General features: G+C 43.5%; 1 protein-coding gene across 13 annotated transcripts in view; it reads left to right on the top strand.

The window, feature by feature from the left end:
* Positions 1–18,001, top strand: part of LOC141265129 (ATP-binding cassette sub-family B member 5-like) — a 401,328-nt gene that overhangs the window by 141,338 nt on the left and 241,989 nt on the right. For 7 of the 13 annotated variants that reach the window (XM_073677823.1, XM_073677815.1, XM_073677819.1 and 4 more), the window contains 2 exons: positions 9,215–9,365; positions 16,738–16,780. In XM_073677823.1, the coding sequence (XP_073533924.1) occupies positions 9,215–9,365; positions 16,738–16,780 (194 nt within the window). Of the gene's footprint in view, positions 1–9,214; positions 9,366–16,008; positions 16,048–16,737; positions 16,781–18,001 lie in introns of those variants that run through there. The other 6 variants (XM_073677822.1, XM_073677821.1, XM_073677825.1 and 3 more) reach the window with 2 other exon arrangements.

The following is an 18,001-nucleotide window of genomic DNA, read 5'->3' as shown; positions in this document are numbered from 1 at the left end:
TTTTAGAAATAAAATGCCTTTCTAATGGAATGAGTATAAAGAGTTAATAAAGCTGTGACCGATCCTCACCCATCCAGTTGTAAGAGTTACATTATTGTATTGTCAAGGAAATGGGGGCGGTAGGGGGGCTGAGCGTCTGGGTTTGGTTGGGGGTCCCCACAGTCTGCCTAGGCTAGATGCAGTTAAAATTTTTATTAGATACAAAGGTGGTGTAGCTTGCTTCAGAGCTGGGCTACTATGCTGACTAGCAGACACTGAAGCTTTGAAGCAGACCTCTGAGTAAACAGCTCTTCAGACTCAACCATCTGTGTTACTCCAAGCCATAGTGTATGTAGTTTCTTACGGTTAAAAGGGGGGGTGGGGGAGCGACCCAACCCACCTGGAATTGACGATTCCAACGTCATGTAAAACACAGCAAGGGGACTCCAAAAAGAGTCTCATTTTTTTCCAAAAATTGTGGCACAGACACCACTTAAGTGGCATCAATTGCCCCAGAGTTGCTTAAAACGGTTGGTGAGGTGATTTTACCAAACTCTCAAGCTTTTAGTCTCCCCAGGATGACACAGGGGTAGAAAAGTCCTTGCGGATCCATGATTTGTTCATCTTTATGAACGTGAGTCTGTCTACATTCTCAGTGGACAGTCGCGTGCGCTTATCTGTCAGCACACCACCAGCATTGCTGAACACACGTTCAGAGAGAACACTGGCTGCAGGGCATGACAAGATCTCCAAGGCGTGAGTGGCGAGTTCCGGACATTTTTCCAGATTAGAAGCCCAAAATGAGCAAGGGTCCAGTGACACAGTCATGGCTTCGATGTTCACTTGGAGATACTCCTGTACCATCCTCTCTAGGCGTTGACTATGTGTCAGACTTCTTGTCTCCTGTGGCCTTGCAAAGGATGGTCTAAAAGAGTGGTGAAACGATTCCACAAAACTGCTGTTACCAGCAGATACTGTGTTACTGTTACGGTTTGAATGATGAAGACTCGACAGTCCCATGGTTGGCAAGTTAGAACTGTGAGATTCACTACGTGCACCACTGGTGTTTTGTGGAAAAGCACATGTAAGATTCTGCAACATCCTCTGCTGATACTCCTGCATTCGTGAATCGCTTTCTATGGCAGGAATTATTTCGGCAAATTTACTTTTGTACCGGGGATCTAAGAGTGTAGCAACCTAGTAGTCTGGATTACTTCGAATTCTGACAATCCGAGGATCATGTTGTAGGTAGTGCAGCAAGAAGGCACTCATGTGTCTTGCGCATCCAGGAGGACCAAGTCCTTGTTGTGTTGGTAGCGAGGTAAGAATCATGCTTCCTTCCTCTGCCCTCTCCCCCCAACCTCGCACAACAGAAATGTGATCAAGGTCTCCCTCATCTGATGAGGCTTCCATGCCCATCGCCAGTTCGTCCTCCACTTCTTCCTCGGCTCTTGCACCTTCCTCAACAGTTTGGCTGCTACCATGCGCCCTGGTTAATCCCTCTCCCCCACCCTTCCATGGCTGCCGCCTTGGTGCTGCCGAATGTCTGGACCTTGGAGATGTTTTCCCTTCCGCATACAACTCCTCCTCTACTTCCTCCACCTCCTCTTGTCCCACCACTTGACTCTGAATTCTGTTTAACATGTGCTCCAGCATGTAAATCACCGGAATAGTCATGCTGATAATGGCATCGTCAGCACTAAACATCTTCGTCGCCATTTCAAAACTGTGCAGAAGGGTGCATAGGTCCCTGATCTGAGACCACTCCTGCAGCGTGATTTGCCCCACCTCTGGATCTCGTTGGCACAGGCTATACGTCAGAACGTATTGCACCAGGGCTTGTCGGTGCTGCCACAGTCGCTGCAACATGTGCAGAGTTGAATTCCACCGTGTCGGCACATCGCATTTCAGCCAGTGAACTGGCAGGCCCAACGACTTCTGTAGAGATGTAAGTCATTGAGCTGCGGGATGCAAATGGCAGAAGTGAGCACACAGCGACCGTGCCCTCTGCAGAAAGCCATCTAGTCCAGGATAGTGGGCTAAAAATTGCTGGACAACAAGGTTCAACACGTGAGCCATACAAAGCACATGTGTGACACTACCCCAGCGAAGGGCCGCACCCAGGTTTGCAGCATTGTCGCACACGGCCTTCCCTGGTTGCAGGTCCAGTGGAGACAACCATTCATGAAACTGGGTCTCCAGAGCTGACCACAACTCCTCAGCTGTGTGACTCACATTTCCCAGACATTTCAAAGTTAACACCACCTGATGCCGTTGAGCCCTGCTGCCAGCATAGTAAGGAGGTGTGCAGGATTCCTTCTGCGCAGTTAGAAAGCGGGTGTCATTACCAGACAGGCTTTGGGTGCAGGTGGAGGACCGAGAGGAGGTTGAGGAGGCAGATGCAGTGGAGGAACTTCTAGATAAAGAGGATTGACGCACAACTCGTAGTGACGGCAAGACTTGGACAGCAGCCCCTTGTCCTGCTGTCACCATAGTTACCCAGTGCCCACCTCTGCGACATGTAACGCCCCTGTCCATGCCTACTCGTCCAAGTGTCTGTGATGAAATGCACCCTGTCAGACACAGAGTTTCTCAAAGAAGCGGTGATGTTGTGTGCGACATGATGGTGTAGCGCAGGCACACCTTTCTTTAAGAAGTAGTGCCGACTGGACATCTGGTACTGGGGCACTGCGACGGACATAAGGTCTCGAAAATCCTCTGTGTCCACCAGGCGGAAAGGCAGCATTTCTATAGCCAACAGCTTGCAGATGGTGAAATTCAACCTCTTAGCTTTGTCATGGCTAGGAGGAAATGGTCTTTTACTTGTCCATATCTGAGGGACCGAGGACTGTCTGTTGTGCTTAGACGGGGTTGAGTAGGGTGTTCCCGGCAAACTGCCGGTCTGTGAGGAGGATGCAGGCGGAAAAGTTAGGTTGCCTTGATGCAAAGGTGGTACTCTCGATGTCAGAGAGCGCTCAACACCAGCTGGTGTTTCCACTTCCAAATGAAATGATGACCTGCCAATCACACTGGCTGTTGCGGGTAAAGAGGTGGCAGGTCTGCGTCCAAAATCATGTGTGACTGCTGTCCCCCCAGTCACAGAGGATGAAGAGGCCACGGATGCACAAGATGGAGCAGACAGTGGTTGACCCGGCCCGCTAGGCCGCATTGTAGCACAGTGAGCTTCCCACTGCAACTTATGCTTCATATCCATGTGACGGTTCATGCATGAAGTACTCAAACTATGGATTTTTTGGCCTCTACTTAGCTTTTGGTGACAAATATTACAGATAACACGAGTTGGGTCATCAGAAAAAATGCCCAGGCTATGCAAGGCTTAGAGCCCATGCGACCTGAAGAGCCACCATGACTTGTGGTCAGAGGCAGAGTTGTGGTTGAGGATGCAGTTGTTGACGTGCTTCCAGTACTCCGTCTCTGTCCAGGAAGGCGCAACCTAACCTCATCGTCAATAGCATCCTCCTCCACCTCCTCTGCTGACCTCATCGACTGCCTGACTGTGGGTTGACAGTAAGTGGGATCTCCAACCTCGTCATCATCACCCTGTGTGTTCTCACACCCGTCGTCCTCAGAGCCAACCTCTTCCTGCCCTGACCGAAAAGTCAAGTTGTCGCTCCAATCAGGTATTTGAGTCTCATCATCGTCTTCATCATTGTCTCCACCAACAGGAGTTACAGTTTGGGAACGAGGGTCTACATTATGCTCAGTAGGAAAAGAAAATCCGGCACTCACGTGTTGATAATCAGTTGATTTATTCCACAACTCATACAAGACGTTTCAGCCTGTCCAAGGCTTTTTTCAATTGTGGTTAAATACATTCAGTCAAGACATTTATACACAGATCCACGGAAATGACATAATTCTCATTAACATAAAAAAAAAAAAAAAAAAAAAAGAGTAGACCAACAAGACAAAAAATATATAACAAAACTTTATAACAATATACAAAAATTAAGCAATAATACACTTGAATTCCACAATAAAAAAGAACAAGTGAATTCATATATTTAAATAATCCCCAACTAGGTATAAGAACATATAGATCGCAGATTATAAAATTTATTGCATGAATGTACCACATTTCAATATCTATATTTCTCCATATTCTTTTTACTAAATATATGTAACCTTTCATAGTTTTTCCAGAAAAAAATTCCTTAATATTTTAAGATTTTTTAATATTTCCCATAGAATCCAATATATCAATAACAAATAAATACATATATCTAAATAGTCTCCAACCAAATATAAGAATATAAATCCTGAGATATGGATTCCATTTCATAAATATATCATAAATGTTCTAATCTAAATTTCTCAATGTTCTTTTTGTTAAACATATTCAACATTATATAATTTTTTTGGAAAAAATTCTTTCATATTTTAAGATTTTTTCAGAATATTTATTAGAACAAAACTGCTTGTTACATTAATATATGTAACTGATTCCTCATGAACAGCCTGCATCAAGTGACTGAATCTATACTTTATTTTCTTCTCCCTTGTAATCATATTCGTAAATACCTTATAAAGAGATCAATATACTGCCATATTCCCATAAATCCTAATTTACATCATAGAAAAAATTCATCATATTATTCCTATATCACTTTATATCTCATTGATTTGACCAATGCACCTGCGGTATTCCAGCATTTCATAAATGATATATTTTTCATCATTTGGTGGGGAGGTTTGTGGTGGTCTATCTGGATGATATTTTGGTTTACTCACCTGATTTTGAGACTCATCGGGGGCCTGTTTAGCAGATGCTCCAGATATTAAGGGATAATACACTTTATGCTAAACTAGAAAAATGTGTTTTTGCTGTTTAGGAGATGCAGTTTTTGGGGTACTTGTCATCTTCAGGTTTTCGGATAGATCAGAAGAAGATCCGTGCAGTCGTTGACTGGAAACGTCCTGAGAACCTGAAGGCTCTACAGTGTTTTCTGGGCTTTACTAATTTTTACCGGAAATGTATCCAAAATTACTCTGTAATTGTGAAACCTCTTACTGACATGACTAAGAAGGGGTCTGATTTTTCCAAATGGTCGGATGCTTCCCTCCAGGCTTTTTCTTCTTTAAAGAATAATTTTGCCACTGCATCTATACTCGGTCAACCCGATATTTCTCAACCCCTTATTGTGAAGGTTGATGCGTCTGATGTCGGGGTTGGGGCTGTGTTGTCTCAGGGTTCGTCCCCTGGTGAATGGCATCCATGCTCCTTCTTTTCTAAAAAATTGTCTTCGGCTGAGAGAAATTATGACGTGGGTAATAGGGAACTTTTGGCGATCAAATTGGCACTTGAGGAATGGTGACATTGGTTGTAAGTAGCTGTCCATCCTATTACTGTTATTACTGACCATAAGAACCTGTCATATCTCCCGTCAGCTAAAGGTCTCAACCCTAGGCAAGCCAGATGGTCCCTGTTTTTTACTGGGTTCAATTTTGTTGTCACTTTTCGTCTAGGGGTCAAAAACGTCAAGGCTGATGCTTTGTCCCAGAGGGTCCCTGGTGGTGGTAACTATGAGAACCCTGCCCCGATATTACAGAAAGGTGTAGTCATTTTGGCACTTTATCCTGAACTGGAGGGTGAGGTGTTGGAGGCACAGGGGGACGCTTCTGCCTTCTGCCCTTCAGGAAAGTTATTTGTACCATCTGATCTGCGCCGCAAATTAATTAAGGAACATCATAACTCTGTGCTTGCTGGGCATTCAGGTGGAAAGGCAACCGCGGACCACCTCTCTCATCGTTTTTGGTGGCCTGGGTTGCATCGGGATGTCATTGAACACATAGCTGCTTGTAGTCTTTGCGTGTGTTCCAAGGTTTCGCATACCCGCCTTTCTGGTACTCTTCTTCCGCTGCCTATCCCTAGCAGGCCATGGACACACTTGTCCATGAATTTTATTACTGACCTACCGGTTTCTGCAGGCAAAACGGTGGTTTTGGTGGTAGTAGATAGGGTCAGTAAAATGGTTCACTTCGTCTCTTTTCCTGCACTTCCAAATGCCAAGACACTTGCTCAGGTGTTCATAAATGAGATTGTGAAACTTCACGGGGTTCCCTCTGATGTGGTGGCAGATCAGGGGACCCAGCTTGTTTCCAAGTTCTGGAAGGCATTCTGTTCTCGACTGGGGGTGCAACTGTCATTTTCCTCTGCCTTCCACCCTCAGTCGAATGGTCAGACTGATCAATCAGAACTTGGAGACGTAACTCAGGTGTTTCGTCTCTGAAAATGAGAAGAATTGGCATCCTACTTACCGCTGGCAGAATTTTCCATTAATAATCATCGGTAAGAATCCACTGGCAGGTCACCGTTCTTCGGTGCCTACGTTTATCACCCACAATTTGGTACCTTTAGTGGGGAAGGAGCTTCAGGAGTTCCTGAGGCGAAATGGTTTGCTTTGTCACTCTCCTCGGTATGGTTGGGTGTTCTGAGTCATTTTAAGATCATGTGAGACAGGTTTGGCTGACAGAAAACGCTTGCCAGGTCTGGACCTGAATGTGAATGATTTTGTGTGGTTGTCTTCCAGGAATATAAGATTAAAAGTTCCTTCTTGGAAGCTGGGACCTAGGTTTATTGGTCCCTATAAAATAACCGCCGTCATTAACCCAGCAGTGTTTCGTCTTGAAGTTCCTCAGGCCATTAAGGTCCATAATGTGTTCCAAAGTATGTGAAACCTCTTGAGCCCTCACCTCTACTACCGCCCCCAGTAATGGTTGATGGTAATCTGGAGTTCCAGATTTCGAGGATTGTAGATTCTCGTCTCCAATGTCATTCTCTACAATACTTGGTGCACTGGAAAGGCTACGGTCCAGAGGATAAGATGTGGGTTTTGGCATCAGAGGTGAACGTTTCCAGATTCGTTCACTCATTCCACACCTCTTTTCCTGCGAAACCCGGTCCTGAGTGTCCGGAAGCAACTCATAGAGGGGGGGTACTGTCATGGGTATGTCAGAGGTGACAGACAGTCGCCCTGCATTTGATTGCAGGAGATCTCTACGTTTGGCATTACGGACATCTTCTTAGATGAGAGGCTGTCTCTAGGACCTAGCGGCTACCTCCTTCTGGCTAATTAGCTCTCTGGCCAGGGTGTATAAGAACCTTATAAGTCTGATAAGGAGGTGCCATCTATATTCATTACTACTTGTGAGGCTTTAGCAAGAGCAGTATTTCGTCCTCTCTGGAGCTTGAGGCCGTATGCATATTTGGAGTCATCTAAAGCTAAGCAATTCCCCCCTGTTTGTCTACCCTTGTTGTCTAGAGAGTTTAGTGGAGATCGACTAGTGCTTATATCCTCCCATCCCTAGCCTTAGCCATACGTCAGGGAAAGTCAGGGCGAGAAACGAGTGCGGCGATTGGTGCAAAGCCAATATAGGGACGGTAGTTGAGACAAGGTGACACTAGACCAGACTAGGCGGTCTCCACTCCCACCTTTCCCTTAAGTCTGGGCTCTCTTTCCCACTTTCGTCTATGTTGCACTAAGTCTTTCCCATGCCTGGTGCTACAGTCGGCCAACAAATGGCATCAACTGCCAACACAGGTAAAGTATCAGCAATTAAATATATAACTCCTTGCTTAAGTGGTATGAATCAATCCTGAAAAAGGTCATTATTTAAAACAATCAGTAAATACATGATTATTTGTGTTGAGCGAGCGTGCTCGGTGAACCCTTTCACCGAGCACGCTCGGGTGCTGCCCGAGTATTTTCGACGTGCTCGACAACTATGTTTGAGCCGCGGTGGCTACATGTGTCACGGCTGTCAGACAGCTGCGACATATGCAGGGATTGCCTATGTGTTTGGTGTTTGGTGGGTGAGCTCTCTATTACTATATATTTTTACTCTGTTTTAGCTACTTTGTTAGATTCCGTTTATGGGATACATATTAGCTGGTACTCCAATCTCCATCATTGACTGGGTATAGATACTTGAAAGAAACATAGCACTAAATCCTAGTGATATGCCATAACTTTATGACGCGCCCAGGGGATGGGGACGACTCGGTACCCGGGCCTTTCCCTGGTTTTGGGGATGTCGCGGTGGTCGGCTCCTGGGCCCATACCCTGGGGTCACTCTTCGAAAAGGGGATTGGAACTTGGATAGAAATAAAAATAAAGTAAATAGTTTGTGATGCCACCTGTGGTACCTGGTAATGATTACCAGCGCTGCTTCAGACCTCCAGGGGTGTTGGGATGGCAGCTGAGGTGTTTCTGCTCCCCTCAGGTGGAGCGGGCCCCTGGGGCAGGGATGGTGTGAAGGGATGCAGGAGAGATGGGACCCAGCCGGGTCAGAGAAAGTAAAGACACACACACCGGGGATAGTTTCAGTACCTTTACTGCAGATGGTAGTCAGGTACGGTCCGGGGTACTTGTAGGTGGTGTGCACTTCTGGTCTTGCTCCCCAGTGAGCGGGTGTAAGGCCTCCTTTCTGTATCTTCCTGTCTCTCTCCCTGGAGCTTCTGACCTGCCTGGAACAGGGTCTAGCTCCCTTGATGATTCTCTCACCCGTCTTGCTTGGCGAGGGCTTTCCCACTGGTTACCACGATCTCTGGACGCTGGGGCCATCGTGGTACCTAGTCTTCTGAATGTGCGGTATTCACGGATGGACTGAGGGATATGAAATCCTCCTCAGTATGCCGGATTCCCTACTGGGCATAGACATCCCAATAGGCTCGGGCCCAGTGCCCGGCTTGCATCAGGGGACGAACCCTCTGTGGTTCCTCTGTCCCTCATGGCTCTTCTCTTCTCCTTGCCTTCTAGCCCACTCTAGGCTCTCACTGGCCAGACTAGCCCACAGCTTGAGCCTAGCCTGGCTTTCAGCCACACAGACTTCAGCTTGTCTGGTGCTGCAGCATCGTGTCACACTCCCTGCTTCCCACTGACTGATTTCCTGAACTCCATCCCCCAGTATATATATACCTGACAGGGCTCCATCTAGTGGACTTGGGTGGAGGTGTCTGCATGTATTGAGGCCACTGGGGAGAATCCATCTGTGCAACACCCAGGAGTGCTGTGACAGCCTGCAGCTGCAGGGCGTCACATTTATATGGCGGGATTAACATTTCAGGGCATTAATAAAACTACCAAATCATAGTAGCAGAGTCAATAATTCCAATAGGTCTTCACATTTTACAAGTCTGACATGCAAGCTGTGTTTAATCTTGATATACTAAACTTGAATCTTATTTTCCTTTATATCTGATTCTTTTTTTTAGTTTCGCTATGCAGATGGGCTAGATGTGCTCTATATGATCATTGGGTCGCTTGGTGCACTCTGCAATGGAATCTGCCTTCCTATAATGTACACTGTATTTGGTGAAATGACTGACAGTATCTTGTGTCACAACTCATCAACACAAAATTCATGTAAGAATATTAAAGTTCTCATTGAGAGTAAAAATGTTTTTAAAGAAATGTACTGTAACTGGAACATAATAAAGTTGCGATAATTGGCATATTGGCTGACTTCCAAACTCATACAACCCCTGCTTAACTTCTTCCAAGATAATTTCTAAATTGGGCTGAGAAATGTTGACATGGCATAGTTCTTTATTGTGTGCCAAACTTTACAAAATAGTCCAAATAGAAAGACTTGGCTGACTATACAAAGTAGGTGCCAAGAACCAAAAGTTAAGCATAAATCAGAATAAGGTTCTCGCACTCAAAAACCACAATAGCATTGGGGTCAAAGGTTATGTATGTCCTTTTATTGATGTACATACAGCAAAATCCAATTTAAAGGAAGATTTCTGCCCAATGTTTCAACCCACACGGGTTTTCCTCAGTGGATTCAAAAACTAGTTCCATAGTATGTGAAAAAAACAGCAAAAGACAGAAGTATCAATAACAATGTACGTACATCATCAAAATAACATAGGTATATCTATAAAGAGTAAATATAGAATATGAAACAGCAGACTTTCCCCAAAGAAAGACCCAGAAGGTTTCAATATTAAAGCTGTTTTATCATGAGAACCTAAAATTATAGATATAAATATAAATATCAACGGAATAGGAGAAAACGTCAAGCGGCAAAATTTATAATACCAGTGCATAGTGAAAATTAATAACGATCATGATCCTGTATTAATCTCATTATAATAATAGACATGAAAAATTTATAATACCCATATGAAGAGTTGAAGAGTATATGGTCAGGACTTGCTGCGACTAGTGAATGTTGAGTATCCTATAGTGAAAAGATTGTGATATTGTGGAAAATTCATAGAGATTGTGGAAAATCAGGGATCTAGGGAAATTTTTATACATACCAAATGGTCAGTGAATTAGTAGAATATGGCCACAACCAGTATACTACACAGGGAGTTACCCAGTGTAGCTGAAATGAAATAACACACTGCTCAGTGTCTATAGCACATAGTCCATATATCTAAAATGTGAGGGTCCCTCAATGACTCCAGCAGACCGGAAACAGGAAGCAGATGCTTCATGGAGTGCTGTATTTAAAACTGCTCTGTCAGCACAGCGAGCGCCACACATCCAGGACTCTCTCAGCACAAACAGGTAATCTATATACCCAAGTGAGCATTTCTAGCCGTTCCATTTTGAAACTGTTTCTATGGGTCAACTACTTTAGATCCTCTCTAGTGGGACATATTACCTTTTATTATCCTCTTTTTTCCTACGACCGTTGCCTGTCATTCCTATGTTCCACATATTAAACAGGTAAATAATTGAGGGACACTCACATTTTAGATATTTGGACTATGTGCTATAGACACTGAGCAGTTTGTTATTTCATTTCAGCTACACTGGGTAACTCCCTGTGTAGTATACTGGTTGTGGCCATATTCTACTATTTCACTGTCCATTTGGTATATATAAAAATTTCCCTAGATCCCTGATTTTCCACAATCTCAATGAATTTTCCACAATATCACAATCTTTTCACTATAGGATATTCAACATTCACTAGTCGCAGCAAGTCCTGACCATATACTCTTCAACTCTTCATATGGGTATTATAAATTTTTCATGTCTATTATTAGAATGACATTAATACAGGATCATGATCGTTATTAATTTTCACTATGCACTGGTATTATAAATTTTGCCGCTTGACCTTTTCTCCTATTCCTTTGATATTTATATTTATATCTATAATTTTAGGTTCTCATGATAAAACAGCTTTAATATTGAAACCTTCTGGGTCTTTCTTTGGGGAAAGTCTGCTGTTTCATATTCTATATTTACTCTTTATAGATATACCTATGTTATTTTGATGATGTACGTACATTGTTATTGATACTTCTGTCTTTTGCTGTTTTTTTCACATACTATGGAACTAGTTTTTGAAGCCCCTGAGGAAAACCCGTGTGGTTTGAAACGTTGGGCAGAAATCTTCCTTTAAATTGAGTTTTGCTGTATGTACATCAATAAAAGGACATGCATAACCTTTGACCCCAATGCTATTGTGGTTTTTGAGTGCCAGAACCTTATTCTGATTTAAACTTTACAAAATGGCTGCTATCGATGCATTTTACTTAAATGGGTATTCACAAATTATTAATTTGCTAAGGAAATTTGCAATTGACTTGCTTTTTCTATCTTCTGTCATTCTCCTGCAATGAGAACTTTTTTCTTTCATTGTGTACAGCTTGTTTCCTGGGAGCTCAGCCAGTAGTGCCTGACCAGAACCTGGCCAAGAGTGTGCAGAGGTTACACTACAGGAGAGGGGTTATCATCTAACATACCAGCCACCTGTTAAAGGGATACCGTGACAGAGAGGGGCCAGAAGACAGTGGTGTCTGGTTTCACAAACTCATGCACTGGTTGGAAGTACTTCACCATTGTATGAACCAGTGCAGGTTTTATCCTTGCTAGCAGTGCAAGGGTTAATCTGGTCAGTTAAAGCTCCTGGAGCTTTCCTACCCAGATTTCTTAGCAGAAGGGAGTGGCCAACACTGAACAGCAGAGACAAAGAAAAAAGCTGTTTAATACGAGGGTGAAGTACTTCTAACCAGTGCAGGAGTTCATGAATCCAGACATCACAATCTTCTGGCCACTCTCTGTCTAGGTATCCCCGTGACACCACCTCTCTGCAGCCCATTGACTAACAAACAGCAGTTAGCTGCTTACCTCCATCCCTCTCCCTTTCAGTTCCTGACTTGCTGTCTTTATCAATCCTGTTGAATCACAATAACCAGCATCATGGGATCTCCATGTTCCAAGCCATGTTCTTGTTCAAATGCTAATTCATCTCTATATATAAATATTGTGATAACAGTGCAGATTCAGAACAAACCACTGATCACTGAAAGTGTTACAACAGCAAGCACCACCAATTAGGAGGGCACCATCTAATGTTCGGGATCTACCCCTAGCATATCACAACATAGTATACATGGCAATAAAAGAAAAAAGGAGATATGCATACTAGCGGTGATCACCCAAATAATCAACAATGAATAATTAACCATAAATATACATCAGTTTATTCAAAACATATAAATCCTGACACACATATACAGAAGAATATACCGACCGACAATTAAAACACCATTAAAAATAGTGGAAGAAGCCACTACTAGAGGAACCAGCTATAACAAAATACCTTCCTATATTTTGGTGGAATATGATGCATAGTAATACACGTAAGTGAATAAAAAATAGGATATAAGTTGCACAGACTGAAACGGGGTATCTGTGGTGGTCAATATTCCCCAGACTCTATATTGCACATACCGAACAGAAAATCTCATGAGGCATACAGAATGCAAAAATGATTAGATGAAAATATATAAATATGTATACATAACCTCAGACACCTATCAGCAGATAAGAATCATCATATATGGGGAACCAAACCAATAGTAATGAGTAAAAAAGTGTAAGTAAGAGTATATAGGAGTATATATATTGCCCATACCCCACCTTTTACCCCACAACTGCAAACATATAGGCAATGTCCGTGGCTAGATCTGCCCCTGAAGCTTGTAGGACAACCAAATCTGCATTAGGACCTAGGGCAGGTAAGTGCTACAAGGATACAGCCTGTACATGGGAAGGTATAGCTGGGACTCCCGTGCCCAACGCGTGTCGCCACTCAGGGTGGCTTCATCAGGGGCATATGAGGTATAGTTCCTCGTGTCAGTTTATATAATAGCCACTTAATTGTATAATTGTAAGATTTACCAGGAGACAGCTGCGTGCCCGTAGAGCCCGGGGCTCCATTCATCAAAAAGCGGAAGTCCACACTGCAAAGCCGGAAGTACGTAACTCTAGAGTTACCGGCGTCTTGCGTTGCTATGGCGCCCCATGCCCAGTACACTAGCGCATGCGCAGATAGCAGATGAACCGCTGCGTGTCAGCAGAAACAAGAAAAGCGGAAGTGCATGTGATGAAGGCCAAAGCCCTCCCCTCTACACACACATCGTCATGTCACGTGCCCTAAACAAAAAAGATGACACACGTTACCATAGTGACCCGTGCCCGCGTGTGAATGTCATTAGCCACAAAAAATCATAACGCAAATAAAGTTCTTAAGTATCACCGTCCGTCCCCTTATGTCCTTGTCTCTCACAGAGTAGTCAATGTGATAACACCTCTAATCTGCCAAAAATGGCATAATAGTTGGACTAGGCACTCATCACAATATAATATAAGGACACTGTGAAGGAAACATATATATAAGAATGGCAATTCTTTGCATGGGCACAATATTCCCAGGGCACATAGCGCGCACCCGTATGATATGGGACCAGCAGGACCCATATAGGTAAGTGAATGTCACCAGCAAATAGCAAATAATGCCCATGAAAATATATACGAAGCTGAATGTCCATATCGTATACCACATATGGCGGGAGAGGTTGCAAGCAGAGTTTATTGCACCAATGTTGTTCAATCAACAGAGAGAGAGAGCTCAATAGCATACAACTGGTGGATGGGGTTATTGCCACCAGTAACCGCCACAAATAAATACGTCAATAATGTAAAGGCAGAACAACCCTCCGGGTGCATAGAAAATGAGACCATATATGACGCATCGCACTGTTGCTGTCCTATGGGGGCCTATGGTAATACCATTGTTTAAATGTCAATCAATAACTCTAAAGTACCATGTCCACAGATAGATACAGGACACCAATTGAATTGAATATACCACATAGAAGGAATGAGATTCAATCCAAGACTAATACCATAAATATTTGACACTATAAAATAAGGGATATACTTATATATCATTTTTATTGTTATCTTTTATCTTTCTTTTTCTCTCTTTTCCCTCTTCCTTTCCCTTCCCTTTTATCATTTTGTCTTCTTTTCTCATGGGGTGAATACCCCTATTGACCACCACTGATACGTGCATGATTGAGATATAGGGCCATATAGAAAGCACCATAATGTTGTTATCCTGGAGGGACCTCAAGGCCATCCTAGTAGTCCCATTAAATAGAAGACAGCCAATTACTCGGAGGAAACCAATGCTGTCAGAGCCATGGTGAGCCATTCAGCTAAAATGCATCAATGTTCCAATCCACCGGTAAATAAACGAGATGATGAAAGGGGAAAGACAGGTATTCCTCCGTCTTCCACTCAGTACTTGTGGCCCTTTTCCCCATTGAACGAATGATGGGTAGATCACTTGTTCAGTGAGCTTCCTCCCGGAGGTCAATGATAAGGGCATGATTTAGTAAGTGCCAAAATAAGGCCAAAAGAAATTCTTGCTGCTGTAGTTAGACCCAAAGACATTGCTCAATAGCTTGGGAATATGTCCCAAGTAGCATGCTGCTGAGATATAGTCCAAGGCCACTTCATATGAGGATCACCCCAAATAGATATAGATTTTTTGAAAGAATGGATACCAATGCTCACCACTCGTCGAATGAGATATAAGGGGGGAAGAAAAAAGAGAAAGCAAATGAAACCAAAAACACCTCATGGCTATTTATAGAAGCCTGTAAATAATAATTCACTATTAAGGCCTGCGGGTGCCAGACTCTGGAGGTTAAAGATCCATTTGGACTCACATCTCAGAAGGACATTGGTGCGATCACCTCCCCTTATATTGGTTTTTATCTGTTCCAGGCCAAAAACTTGTAGTCCAGATCGGTGGCCATTATGGACATCCAGAAAGTGTGCCGCCACCGATGTTATTGTTTTGTCCTTGTCGCGATCCCTCCTGGCCGTAGAGATGTTGGACATATGTTGTTGAATCCTTTTTCTGAGTTCTTGTGATGTCTGTCCGACATAAATCTTTGGGCAATCACAAATCAAGGCGTAAACTACATTTCGTGTTCGGCAATTGAAGTAAGCCGTTGAGCGAATCTGGTAAGGGAAGATGGAGAGTGTTAGCACATCTTGTGCCACTATGAACTGGCAAATATTACACCCTCCACAAGGATAGGTGCCAAAAATTTTGCCACCTCCATTCAATCTAGTGAAAGGACGCGTATAGTGGCTCTGACAAAGCCTATCTTTTAGGTTCCTGGCTCTACGAGCCACCAACTTCGGGGTCATGGAGATATGCTTAGAAAGCTTAGGCTCACTGAGGAGAATCCCCCAATTCTTCGTAAGCAAATCGCGGACCTCGGACCACTGATTATTGAAGGTGGTAATAAGGCTCAAAGGCCTAGCTGATCTAGCCCCTCGTGTCCGTAATAAATCATCACGGTTCCTACCTCTTGCATCCTGGAATGCACCAGAAATGATATGCCGTGGGTAACCCCGCCTTCGAAAGCGCCATGTGAGATCCCTGGATTGTTCCTGGAATTCCTCCATTGTAGTACAATTTCTTCGGGCCCGGAGAAACTGCCCTTTCGGGATCCCATTCCGCAAGTGCAATGGATGAAAACTCGTGTAATGCAGCAGGTTGTTGGTGGCAGTGGTTTTTCTAAAAAGAGTAGTAGAGATTTGGTTACCCATTTTAGTTAACTTAAGGTCCAGGTAGTTTATCTCCACATTGGAAGCATATTGTGTGAGTCTAATGTTGAGCCTATTGTAATTCAGCTCATTAATAAAGGCTTCACATTCCTCAAAGGTACCCGACCACAGAAAAAATACATCATCAATGTATCTTCGCCAGGTGAGAACCTTGTCCTTAAAGATCGCATTTTCGTACACTATCGTTTCTTCCCACCATCCCAGATATAAATTTGCATAAGAAGGTGCACATCTCGCACCCATGGCGGTGCCAGCCACCTGTCGATAGAATTTCCTATCGAACACAAAATAATTTTTATCTAAGATGAAATGCAATAGATCTAAGATAAACGAATCATGTTTACGATCTCCTGTGGACCGATGATTCAGAAAATACGTGACCGCCCTAATGCCTAGATCATGTGCAATGCTGGTGTAAAGTGACTCCACGTCCAATGAGACCAAGATGGTGTTATCAGGGACTATCAATCCATTCAAATGTTGGATGAGATGAGGAGTCCCTGACATAGGACTTTAGTGACAGGGCTAGTGGTTGCAGAAAAAAGTCTAAGTAGATGCAGGGGCGTTCCATTTCCTTTTTGTTTAGGAGTGTGCTGAGCTGTATAGCTCCACAAATACAACAGCTCTGCTACTCCTCAGAATTGTCACTCAAGGATAAGTGCCCCATCCGGCCAGAAACCAGGAAGTTATGAGACGGCAGAACTGTGTGTTGCTAGGAGACAACATAAGAATCACCCTTTAATGTTCAGGTTTAGTGTTAACATTTGTATCTAGCATAGCTATGATAATTATATTATAATTATATGTATATTGTCATGTTTTCTCTTTACAGCTGATTGTGAACAATTCAAGCCAATAGAAGAACAGATGACACTGTAAGTTGTGTATATTTACCTCCTAATATCGGCTGTAGAAGTGTATGTTCATCTTACTGACAGCCATTTTCTCCAATTCCCCAATTCAAATAGGGACACATAGGGATGTACTTATCTTTTGTTAAAACAAATAATTGTTGAAATCCAGCATGGCAGGACTTTCTTTCCTCTGACCGAAGGGGTCTAATTAGATCGTATATGGATCTAAACCATATTAATCTAATGTGTGTGGTCAGCTGAAGGCTGCGCAAAGGACACTGTATATACAATATCAATTTTTGTGAAGAGGCACATTAAGGATATCGGCTCTCAATGATAGGCACATCACTTGAACAGGCTTTTTTGTAACATTGACCTCTTGCAGGGGTACTCGCCTTCTGGCTCATATTCCTTTCTTGCTGATGATTCTCAGAGACTTGGCTATTTCTGGAAGCCCCATAAACAAATAATGGTAATGGTGCAGAGGTTGAGCTCGTGCACCTCCGCTCCATTGAAGATGGGGATCTTCCAAGTTCGGTTCATAAGTCTCAGAACCTCTTTCTTGGGATTACTGGAAGTCTCAGTGGATGGACCCCAGTGATCAAGAAGCTATACCTTATCCTATTTCAACCCTTCCCCAATATATGCAGTATCATAGGATGGGTCTCTTCAGAACATGTTCTATTCCACCTTTTTACTACCCTCTTTAATAATCACTCTGCACTGGGATGGCATCTGGGCCAGTTAGTATTCAGGCAGCTATAATGTAACTACAGATGGCCACACTCATCTGATCAAATCTAGCTTTCCACTACAGCTCTTACTTTCCAAATTCTCTCCACATGTTGCTCTTCAGACCACCTCCATCTTTGCAGGCACTGGTCATTTCAGATCTCAGCCTGCAGCGCTTGGCCTGCTGTGCCTCTGCTCCTGACCTGCACCCCCAGCAGTGAGGTTTGCAGTGTACCCAGTCACTTGCCTGAACTACTGCATGGCACTTTACTGGCCCCTTTTTGACACTCCTTCTTCTCAGCATCTACAACCTATTACTCTCCTTGCTATTTTTCTCTGAAGAGGCATTTTGCATATTAAATTTCCCAGAGGAGTATTGCATGGCGAATAAGCCTCCTTACCTTGACATGGCATCCCCACCGATCAGCTGTTATTTGCTCTGCTAGATTAAAATACTTTGAGTGGAGTTGCAAGGCACAGCTACATTTAAATTGTACATTATCAATATGC

Source organism: Phyllobates terribilis, unplaced genomic scaffold (genome assembly GCF_046119375.1).
Source record: "Phyllobates terribilis strain yellow unplaced genomic scaffold, ASM4611937v1 Scaffold_4__5_contigs__length_816908805, whole genome shotgun sequence".
In the NCBI taxonomy this organism is placed as follows: Eukaryota; Metazoa; Chordata; class Amphibia; order Anura; family Dendrobatidae; genus Phyllobates; species Phyllobates terribilis.
The sequence above is the reverse complement of the archived record's forward strand: the minus strand, read 5'-3'. Positions and strand labels throughout refer to the sequence as shown.